Source organism: Dermacentor albipictus, chromosome 1 (genome assembly GCF_038994185.2).
Source record: "Dermacentor albipictus isolate Rhodes 1998 colony chromosome 1, USDA_Dalb.pri_finalv2, whole genome shotgun sequence".
In the NCBI taxonomy this organism is placed as follows: Eukaryota; Metazoa; Arthropoda; class Arachnida; order Ixodida; family Ixodidae; genus Dermacentor; species Dermacentor albipictus.
The window spans coordinates 95772016-95784236 of record NC_091821.1 but is presented as its reverse complement, the minus strand read 5'-3'; the positions used below and the strand labels follow the sequence as shown (position 1 = coordinate 95784236).

The following is a 12221-nucleotide window of genomic DNA, read 5'->3' as shown; positions in this document are numbered from 1 at the left end:
AACGTGTTTTATGGCCAAAACTAGTTTTTTTTTTTTTTTTCACCTTGTCCCCCCCTAAGGAAATAAACAGCTGAGAGTAGCACTTGTCACCCTGTCCATTTCTTTTCTTTTGCTGTGCGTGTGTGCATGTGTACAGGCATGCATGCGTGCATGCCTTTCTGCTTCCTTACTGTGTCATCTAATGCATGTTATATAATATTTTCTTCAGTGACTTCTCATTGTCAATCTTAGTTGGACTTTTATCACAACTGCTCAGCATTAAAACAAAGGCAAACACTGGTCAATCTAAAGTGATGTATTAATGCTCCAAGGTGTGAGAAGCATCACTCTGGTCGAGAATAGAGCTTTTGTAAATAACAATGAATAGTAGACTGAGGGTGTTACGAGTGAACTTGATATTAGGGAGGCGTGCGCTGCAGAGGGTTCAGCAGGCTGGCACATCTGTCCCCAGGGCTGGTATAATGTAAAAGTGTTCCAATCTGTTTTTGTGCCCATATGGGCGAGGCCTGAGCCATTTTGACCTGTCACAAAGGGCTAATGGCAGATTTGGAATAAAAAATTGAGGAGCCATTCCACTCTGTAATAGTGGATGACCAGTAAAATTGTAGCTTATCACACAGGGTTGAACAAGGGTACATACATTTTTTTTTCATCATTTGGTAATGGTAGTGACGATAGCTTTGGTTTGGCTACAACCTTAGGCAGTTTCATGGCCATAGTTAAATTTACACACGACTGTTTTTTGAGTTGTTGAGTGACTTGGATTGGTGCGACACTTCAAAAAAACTCATCTAGCACAAACTGAGTGAACCATTTCTTGTCTGGTTTTGAAATGTCCACATCGAAGTCTCCAACGGTGATCACAGGGGTAGTGTCAACACAGCTAACCCACGCAATGTGCATGGTCTTGAACTTCTCAATACCACACTTGGGTGTGCCTGGACTTGTATACACAGTGATTATCACAATTCCGTTTTTCGATTGTACGGCACAGGCATCCCTGCAGTCAGTGGCATTGTCCTCTTGCGAGTCAAGAGTGTCTGGTTGTACGTACATTTTGTCCTTTGTGTATATGGCCCTGCTACTGCTCATGAGTTCATGTGCTGTGCACATACGATTCCAGTATACCATCGAATTGAAACAATGCATCTCGATTTATATATTTCATTTATTATTATTACTTACTCTTACAGTGCAGCTCGTAGGCGACTGTTCCTACATTGAGCATTGGCGTGCCTCAGCGTCGTACCTTGTAACCAAGCAAACGACTGCAACAAAAGATGAAAGTGAACGCAGAGCGCAGCAGGAGATGAGAGTGTGGGGAGGAAAGTAGTGGAGGAGTGGAGGGGAAACGGCCTACACATGCGCTGAATTGCCGGCGACCACGGCATCTGCAGCCGCGTGGGCGATCTCATCGGCTCTTCCGAGGGGAGACAGGGTGGCGTGAAGTGGGGAGGGCTGTGCTCGTCCACAACGTCAGCTGCTGAGGGCAGTCTGTGGTTCCAGTGTGTGTGATAGGGATCACTGCTCCTCTAGGGGGTGATTGCGAGTGGCTACGCGTAAGGCTCGATATGGCGCTCACTTGGGTGTTGTCATAGCTGATACTTCTGGCACGATTTCCCCGCTACGAAGGGCCACCTGGTCATTAGTGGAATGAAAGTGTGAGAAGAGTAATGCTCTGCAATACAGGCTGTGCAGAGACTATGGCTACAATATGGTGCTAGAGTAGCATGCATCGTCTGTATGGAAACAAAGCATGCGTGAGCAGAGGTCTGTCTGCGGCGGCTGTTGTGAATTGCACCAATGCGCTGCCTTTTGCTATCTCCCGATTAGTGAAGCAGTTGCACGACACTGTGCTCCATTTGCAATGTGGCACATGGTACAGATTGTCTGTGCCAGCTACACTACTTGCGGCGTTCTCTTCCTAGTATAAACTGTGTACCTATATAACCATAATATAAAATATTCACACGTGAAATGAAAACGCGCATAGAGCTGCACTCAAATTTCGTATTAGGGAGTATCGTAATCGTCGGTGAATTATTATTATTATTATTATTATTATTATTATTATTAGTAGTAGTAGTAGTAGTAGTAGTAGTAGTAGTAGTAGTAGTAGTAGTAGTAGTAGTAGTAGTAGTAGTAGTGGCGGCGGCGGCAGCGGCGCTAGTAGTAGTAGTAGTAGTAGTAGTAGTAGTAGTAGTAGTCGTCATTAGTGGTATTAGGTCCATAATGCTTCAAGCCTGCTTCACCTCCGCGGCAGGTCGGCCCAATATTGCACTATGTGTTGTGCAATATTGCACAAACACAAAAAAGACATAGAATCCTCGTCATATACAGCTTTGCTGTAAAAACAGATTGCAATAGTTCTATGTTATACCAGCCCAGGGTCAATTGCAGCTCTTTGGGTCTTCGGGGACATATGGTGACCCAGAAATTGTTACCGCGTCGATTGGACCTCGTAATTGGAGAACATATTTTGCTAGCATCATGAGCGTCGGCATAGGAATACATAGTTGGATTGCAGTGTCACCTATATTTTTGGCTTTGTTGGAAAGCATGCGCTGTGCTGCTGTTCGACCCAATCTTCAATATTCTTGTACGCTATAGCTGCTAAGCATGCTTCTACCGCCCCACGTTCTGGTTGGCTTGCGGCAAGGCAAAACTATTTCTATTATGTAAAAATGGCTTTCAATAAACCACAGTATTTCATAACTCTGGTTTCTTCGTACAGTCTGTTGGTGAAGTGCATTTCCAGGTGCTTCACCTACACTGTCGAGACATTAAATAAAAGTGTATTTATAAAAAAATGTTTTTGGTTACTTTTTGAAATTTTGGACTCACTGTTGTGGCATGCATGTTTTTTGTCATTGCTGCCATTAATTAAAAATCTATAAACAAAATTTGCATGCACTAGACGGTTTTTTATATCAGGGTAATCTGCTTCAAAATTCAGCTTAAGACTTTGCTTAAGAGAGTTGCAGTACAGCGCTCGTGTTGGCTTATTCTGTGTTCCGTCCTGGTTTCGAAGTGCACTGCCATATTCCATTATTCCACCAAAATTAAGATTGGCCTGCTCCAAACTGCTTCAAAATGAAATTTCATCTGCTCTAAATTGCTTCGAAATGAAATTTACTCTGCTCCAAGCTGCTCCAGACTGCTCCAAAATGCAGTTTTACTTGCTCCAGAAATTGCTACAAAAAGACTTTTGGCAGTCCCACTCCTGATTGAGTCAGTGTTCAACTTAGTCCCTTGAATCATATAAAAAGTAAAAACTAATGAGAAAAGCTTGCTTACGAAGAAGAGTTTTAACTATCAGTAAGTCATGACATAGACGTGTGTACGCAAAATCTAAACATTTAAAAGCAAGACTAATTTTGTATCTGCATTTAGCAAATAAGCAGTAATTACTTTACAGCTAACAGCCCTCACTTAACATAAGAATTCACTCAGGAAATGTGCCTCCTTGGTGAAAGCATTGCTCACCACCCAGAAATGTGAGGTCCACAAAACATGTTGATGTCAGTTATAGAAATGCTTGTTGTAAACTTTCCATGAGCAGCTTTCCTAAAGCAATGCTATACACATTTAGTTAAAGGATATGCAGTAGTAGAGTGTAGTATGTAAGAATCAGTGCAAGAAGTGATTTTGATGAAAATAAATAGAATTTGTGTACACAAAGGTGTATGTAGGCTGTCTAGATTGTACCTCTACTTGTTTATTTGCTGAGCATTACTACCTTTGTGATGGTTTTTGTAGTGATCATATGTGGTATATTTAACTCTCCAAACAAGCCCTTCATTTTACTTTAAGTCAGCTCAGTTTATAGTAAGGATCTTTATTGTCTTCGTTCCATAAAGGGCATGAGCAGTATAAGAACCTGGACAGGATGGGTTGATCAACCATAGGTTTGCTTCACCATTTCCCCACACTTAACACATTACCTGCATTTTGGTAGGACCGGTCTGTGAATGCAGCATCCAGGCACATAACAAGTGCCACAAAAGATTGATTTGAACTGAAAAATGTAATTTTCCTTTTCACGTTTCATTTCAGTGACAATAAAGTGGTTTGGTTCAAACATAATCCACGCAAAACTACTACCCTTTCCCTCCTATCATTCTTTTTTCTTTCAATTTGAGATTTAGTTTCAGTTTGGCCCCATGGCCACATGAGCTTCCTTGATTGCTGCAGTTTTTACATGCCCTTGCTAGTTTGAGTGTGGACATCTTTTTTTTTTAACTTGTTCTCTCAAGCGTGGTTTAATCAAAATTCCACAGCACTGATTTCATGAGTCCACAACCACTGTTTCTTTTAAAGAATGGTTTGCTGGGTGAGTTGGTATTCTATTCTTTAAGAATGTTTCTTTTGTTCACCTAACCAAAGATCAAGTGGAAGAGGCCGCCTGTGTAGGCACGGTATGTGTTGCTATGCGTTCTGGTTTTTCAGAGACCGCTTCGGACCAGAGTGACATTGAGTGCCGAATTATAGCACTAAGTCAGGAACTCAAGAGGCGGCAGTTAGAGGCAGAGCAGCTCAAGCGGGAACAAAGACGTCGGCGCACTGAAGTGCTTCGTGAACGGGAGGAATCTCTCAAGAAGCACATAGAGGTGGGTCTTGTGGCTGCACACTTAGCGGACGTCATGCTTGTCACTCTGAAAGAGGCTTTAATTTGCATCTACCTGTCGAAAGAACAAATCAAAACTTTTGTAGCTGGCCATATGTTTCATTTATTAGTTTAGGCAAAGTTTAAGAATTGGCTGTAGTAAGTATTGATGACAACTTAGTTGATGTATTGAATGCTTATTTAAGAGACAAGGTTTAATAAAAACTAGTTCAGGTCCTGCATTCTCACAGAAAGCAAAAATTATGTGAACAGAGAAATTAAACAGAAACCTTTTTGACCCAAATTTGTTCCCTAAGTTAAAGGTACACTACGTATGCTTCAATTCAAACTTGTATATTCAGAATTCTGAAGAGAAGAAACAGGCTTTAAAGCTTAAATGTTTTGCTGGTCACTTTGCAAGCAGTGCACTTTCTGATCACAAAAACTTTACCAAACAATTGCTGCAGTAATGCCTACTGCATTTCATTAATTTGTATTGAAGAAAACAGCGGCATGAAACATAACATAATAGGGACCTTTGATGGCTGTGCAATGAAAACGTGACCTAGCACTGGTGAGCAGTAGAAATTATGCATCAATATGTCGATTTGTACATCATGAAGCGCTTTTTGAAATACCACTTATTTGCTAAGTCCTGTTTGGTGGGAAACAAGTGTATTTTTGTTCATTACTGTGAGTTGTGTCTTTTGACTGTCAAAGTGCCCATGGTGACACAATCTCTGTGGTCTCAGCACACCTGTCATTAATCTGCTTCACTGTGACTTTTATTTGGTGGCTGAATGTATTTTTTATCCTGTTCCAGCCCCCCCCCCCCCCTTTATTTTGTGTGTTTGTGTGACTCGTACTTAGTTTGTTGTGGCTTTTTCCAGCTGTATGATAAGCTGATTCAACAAGCAAAGGAGGAGCTAGAGAAGGAGCTTGACATTGCTCAACATGAGAAAGCACCATTTGTAAAGCCACAGATCAAGAAGCCTCGTGCTGCTGAGCAGCGCAAGCACCGGCTTGTGCAGTTGAGTTCTTCCGAAAGTCTGATGCAGCCAGCCTCGGCAAGTAGTTCCTTTTTCCTTTGAAAGCACATTACCCTTACTGCAAGAACCACAATAGTTAATTTAATGGTTTGTTGTGCTTGAGGTGCATTGACGTCATAAAGACTCCTGGCCTTCAGCTTAGAAGGAGCCCTCTACTGCTTATTCAAAAATTTTGTTATATACTGATGGCTCCTGTGCATTCTTCAGTAAATGTTCTATAAAAGTTTTAGAAAAGTAGTAATAGTAGAGTTATTGAAACACTTAAGTATTGCAGGACATATGCCATCATATCCACTACAGTAAATGCACTCAGCCTTGCGCTCTCGCCCATATGCTCTTACCATATGTTGCTGCACTTGCCAGCTACAGAGATGCCTGCCCACATAAACACATTTATGTGAGGGTGCCACATGTCTTTGTTACTGTTTTCTATGTGGTGATACCGCCTTCCACTTATGACTGCTTCATGTAATCGACGTGGTCAACATCCTTGTTTGTGGTTGCCAGAGGAGGTCGTGTTTAGTGTGAGGGTGCTGATAAGTATGTATCCTTGACATGAAAAAATTCACCTATAAAGCTGCAACTATGACACTATTTTACATATTCCCCCAGAAAATCAATGCACTTGCAACATCATTCCTGCAGCTTCTTTAGCCCTTGCAAATAAAGTTATTCCATCTACTGGTGTAACCACTCATGAGTACACTCACTCAAATTCATTTCAAAGACATGGGTGTGAACGTGGGTGAGTGCTGGTGAGTGTGAGCGGATGGGAGTGTGAACATTAGTGAGTGCCTGCGACTGTGAATAGGCATGAGTGCAAACATGAATGAGTGCCGGTGAGTGTGAGTAGGCATGAGTGTCAACGTGAGTGAGTGCCTTTGAGGAAATGTGAGTAAGTGCTGGTGAGTGTGAGTGGATGTGAGTACGAACACGAGTGAGAACCTGAAAGTTTGAACGTGGGTGAGTGACGGTGAGGGGGAACGTGAGTGGGTTCCAGTGAGTGTGAGCAGACGTATGAACCTGTGCGCGTGAGTGGACTTACGAACATGAGTGAGTACCTACATATAAATGTCATTATATAGACGTGAACATGAACGTGAGTGACCGTCATTGAGTGTGAGTAGACACAATTGTGAACGTGAATGAGCACCTGATGGTTTAAGTAGACTTGGATATGAACAAGGAAGGAAATATGAAGATGCAGAATTTTTTACCTGCTCATTTCCAGAGTTCATATTCAGGTGTTGAAGGCAAAATGCAAAAAACAGTGCACATCCCACAAGGCAGTTTCGTTCTTCATAAGACGACAGCGCCCTTGACATTTTTAAATGAAAGCGACCTCACATTGGATTTGGGAGAGGTTTAGGGACTGTGAAGTGGGTTCATCTATCCTGGGATCATCTTTTGCACTGTTTGTGAGGCCCTTCTTACCTAGCCCGTATGGACTGCAGGGAGGCTTGTTTATGAACAATGGTCCTAACCCAAACTAGGGGGAGCCAAGGGGTGGCTTTTGTGCTTTCCCACATAGCTACGAGTATTTAATCGAGCAGACGTCGTATGAAGTGGGGCCTCTCTCGTCCCTATTCCGCACTTGTATGTTGTGAAATGCTAGCGCACATGACATACGTGCCTATCGTACGTACATGTATATACAGTTAAACCTCGATGTAATGAAGCTGGTAAAATTTGCAATTTGCTTCGTTATATCGAAATTTTATTCTATTGAAATTTGACTTTTTATGCAAGAAGCACTGTAGCCAATCGATTTTTCTTACTTGGAAAGGGGCCACAGAATTTTCGGAATTATTGGGCAATCAAAAAACAGATTTGAATGACAAAGCAATTCATTTTGATAAATTGGGAGTTGGCGACGAATGATACGGTTTTGTGCCATGTACATCGATGATATCTTCTCAGCGCTACGAATTAAGCGAAGCCAGCCACGCCTTCACATGCACTCCACCCCGCGGCTGATAGCGTCGTCCCAGTGTGGGCGACGCTATCATGAAAAGCGCCGGCAGTGGCCAGCAAATGCTTCCTCTGCCCTTTGTTCCAGTGGATCACCGTAACTCAAGATTACGCAACTTCCAATACTGAACTTGCAGTAAGACGGCTTACATGGTGTCATGCTGCGTCGGCACACCCACTCTTTGCACACACGGCGGATTACCTTTAAAGCAAGTTGTGCGGCTATGTATGCGCTCAGCTGCGTTTACAGCCATGCACAGCCATGGCCGGCCGAGATGCGCACCAACTTACCCCCCACTTCAGCTAACCCCCACCCCCTCGCATGCGCTTGATCGCGTTACAGTGAGCTTGCTCCCCTCCCCCTCTTTCCCTTTGTTCGCATGGGAAGATGTCCTTCGTAAAGCCACCATCTTTCTTGCCTCACCCTCGTACACTTTCACTCGCACCTAAAGCACACAGTGCGCAGGGCGCAATAGGATCTTATCGCACTTGTACTGTATATGGAACATGATGCGGCTCCACTTTGGAGGTGTTCTTGTGGCGCAGCAGCCTGCGATTTGAAAGATGCATTTGCAAGCAGCCGTGTGTGATTTCAATATTTTGCCATCTGTGTCCTTGTAGGTTTACATTTATTGTCTCCCCATTACTTTGCGTTGGCAGTGAAATTTTATTATATTGAAATGCATACACACATTTCGTCATATTGAGCTTCTAAATACATGGCGTTCTATGGACAAGAGGTTATGAAAAGTTAAATGCTTCCTTATATCGAGAATTTCGTTATATATAATTTCGTTATATCAAGCTTTAACTGTAGTTAGCTGTTTTCACACGCCTTACCATTTCTCGCGGGACTGTATAGCTATCTCATGAGAGTGCATGGTCTCTGCAATGCATGTAAATGTCACTAGACATTTCCTTTGTAGCCTAAAGAAGCAGGATGAACGTTAAATTTAGTAACTTTTATATACAGTTGCTCTCTTAACAATTGTGTATGCATTCTTTGTGACTGTCAGTGTTATTAGTATAGTCTGTACAATACACACTGTCTAGGCCGAATGCTGCTGACATTACACAGCTTTTAAGCATGTACAGATAATTCCATGTGCAACGTACCAGACCTTAAAAGTGACCATTGCCATTCTCTTGGAAAATATTGGGCTAGTTGGTGATCATACGAATGAGATTTCAGCAAAGTATTTTTTGAAAAAAAAAAAAAATTCTTGACGTAAGTGCTCTTTAAAGTTTCCGCAAGGAAGCAAAAGTTGGTTGGAGGTAAATTTTTTCAAAGAAAGTACGAAACTAGGTACAACAACAAATCTTATTTTAGAATATTCTACTGGTGTGATTCTTTGATGTTACATCATAGGTAAACACATTGATGAATTCTCTGCATTTAATTGGCTCAGTAAAGGAGCAAGAAATTGTGCATTTTCAGAATTTTCTTGCATAAACATTTTTAACATTTCAGCTATTTTCCCATTGGTATAGTTTATGTTAAAATAATGTTTGACTGTGAAATTCAGTGCTCTTCAAGAATGTTGCTTCTGAATTTGGCAAAAAGTCACTTTTTGACAATGTTTAGATTTGAAGTTAGCATTGAGACCCTCCAGATAAAAATATGCGAGATAATGCATTATACACACCAACCTTTCAGCTTGTGATGTAGTTATCTTAATTTGAATAAGTTTTGTTTGGGGCAAGAAAGAAGTGTTTGAAGTCCACAAAAATGGTGGGTACTCCCGAACTTTGTCTTTACTACAGAACATGTATGCACCGCCGGCTATTCTTCTTGCAGGCATATGGACTGTGGCTCTTTGCCAAGCAAACACGTGCTGTGGCACTTGACATCAGTATTCATACATTGTAAACGGCATGTGTTCATCAGTTCACCACTGCTAATTTTGGGGGCTCGGGGCAGTCAGGTAGGTAAACACAGCATAGACACGAGTTTTTTGCAGTGGCAGATAAAAGCTTAGCCTCATTCTACCCTACGCAGAGGCAGAACAATCACATAGTCATCCATTCTCTATTGCTTTATGCCAGAACGAAATTGTCACTTGACCAGGCCCACGGACAGTCACAGCTTCTATTTTGTAGTCTAAGCCTGCAAACTAGAAATTTCTTCGCTATTTGTCACCCCCGCCATGGTTGGCATGTAGTGTGGATAGTTCAGGTTCTTGTATAACACGTAACCTGCTGATCTGTAGTACTTACAAAACAATGACTCAGTGCCGTGTACATATCATGTCCGATAACTATTCAGTCTTAGATGACCTCAAAGCAGTCATGGTTTACTTTCATTGCAGAAATGTATTATCATAAAACATAGTTGCAAGGGCATGAACATTTAAACAGCAAAGAGATACTTTACCGCCATTTACGGCATACAAAAAAGCATGCGCCCATATTTTATGCACGAAGAGTTGTAAAAAGCATGGCAACAATTCAATTGTGGCCGACACATGTTTTGCGGTGAAAACACAGTTCAGGAGTGCCTACTGATGAGATTGGTTCTGGACATCAGAAATGTTTTTCTCAACTCAAACGAAATTTCTCATTAAAAGCTCATTAAAATTTCTAGGTCATTAGCTGAAAGGTTGGTGCATATAATGAGTTATCTGACATATTTTTATCTGGAGGGCCTTAATGCTTAATATAGGTCAGAACACCGTTAAAAAGTGACTTTTTGCTGAATTCAGAAGTAACTTTTTGGAAAAGTACTTGATTTCATAGTTGAGCATTATGTTTAGCAGAAGCTATATAAAGAGCAAAACATAGGAAGAAGTAAATGTGGCTGAAATGTTAACAATGTTTATAAAAAAAAGTTCAGAAAAAGCACAATCTCTTGCTTTTTTACTAAGCCAGTTAAATGTGCAAAGTTCATAAAAGTATTCATCTATGACGTCACATGAAAGAACCATGCCAGTAGAATATTGCAAAGTAATATTTGTCATTGTACCTAGTTTCACACTTGATTTAAAAAATTTACCTCGAGCTAACTTCTGCTTTCTTGCAGAAACGTCACAAAGCACTTACGTTACCAAAAGTACTTTTTATAGCACAGCTCTTAATGGCCTATTCCTGTGACGAGCGGATGTGGCATAACCAAGCTAACAAGCACAACAGCAAAAGATGAAAGAGTGAACCTAGAGCAACAGATGAAAGATGCGAGCCACGGACGGAGACCAATGAGAGCGACCCCTCCAGTGACGTGCTCGCAGAAAACTGGTTTCACATGGACCCGCCCGACTGCTCGATGCATACTCGTATCTGGTCTCAGCTGGACCGCATGTTTCGTACCATCGTCTGCAAGCGTCGGCTCGTGCTTGCACTTGTTTGGTTTCCTTGGTATGGTCTCATTCGTGCTTGTTTTGATTGTCATGGTTTGCGATTGTTTTGTAATGTGATTGTATGTGCGACGCAAATTGTGTAGTACTTTTAGGAAGCCAAGCAACGCCATTAATTACAGTGGAACCTTTGACGTGTCATTTGTAAAAGCCAACGCGCTTGACTTACAGGTCAGATTTTCAACGATTGCTGACTCTGCTACATGTCTCTCTCAAATTTTTTGTCAATATATCGCGAAATGAAAACACGTATAGAGCTGTACTCGATTTCGCATTGGAGTATCGTAATCATTGGGGATTTTTTTTTCTTTTCAACAAACATACTTTGGTGAAACCCAATTCATACAATCACCAACTAGCCCAATCTTCTACAAGAATTAGTGATGGTCACTTTTGGGGTCTGGGATGTTCCCAAAGTGAATGCGGAAGCCACAGCATTGCACTGTAACGTTCGAGAGCCAGAGCACGCAATGATCACACCACTCAGCAACCAAGTGAAGCTAACGTGCATCAAAAGATAATGTGAAAGACATGAAAATACATAAATCTGTAAGTGAAAAAAACATACAGTAGAACCTCGTTGATACGTTCCCGCTCCGTATGTTTTTCCGGCGCCAATGTTCACAATCGAGAACACAAAAAGTGACCCAATAGAGCTACACTCACTCTTTACCAGTTCGTATGTTCCAAGGAAACACGATTTTTCGGCACCAGTGTTCAGAACGTTGCCAAGTGCGATCATGTGATACATTTTCCGGCTGCTAGATCTCATGTAAACAAGAGAATGTACGAGGTGTGCGAAATCTAGAACAGTATATAGCTGCCCAGCGTGCACTCAGTTTCTCATTATGGTACCAGCAAATCTTCCCCGGGGTCATCGCAAGTGGCATTCGCAGCTATTACCTCCAATTCCATTACGATAAGCATCTTTGCCTGTCTGTTTCGGGCTGTGTGGTGCCATAGGAAGTGTAGCGCACACTTTTAATAGGCGATAACCGAAATGCGCCGCCATTTCCTGCTGCAGACTGTGATCGTATACATTTTCCAGCCTCTAGATCCCACGTGAACAAGAAAAGGCGCAAGGTGTGCGCAATTGAGAACAGTATTGGCGTTGAGGACATAGCGTGGTGCCATCTGTCGGAATCTCTCTATGACGTAGAAAACGTCATCACGTGATACCGATTGCGAAGTGTTTGTCTCCAGTGGCTCAGCCCGTTCAGCCACCATTGTTATTGTGTTGTAAGC

At 41.9% G+C, this 12221-nt stretch overlaps 1 protein-coding gene across 2 annotated transcripts in view; it reads left to right on the top strand.

Annotated features, from left to right (window-relative positions):
* The window catches only part of LOC135902637 (centrosome-associated protein 350-like), a 262164-nt gene that overhangs the window by 223076 nt on the left and 26867 nt on the right, over positions 1–12221 (top strand). For both annotated transcript variants that reach the window (XM_065432834.1, XM_065432833.1), the window contains 2 exons: positions 4450–4610; positions 5497–5673. In XM_065432834.1, coding sequence (XP_065288906.1) covers positions 4450–4610; positions 5497–5673 — 338 coding nt within the window. The remainder of the gene's footprint in view (positions 1–4449; positions 4611–5496; positions 5674–12221) is intronic.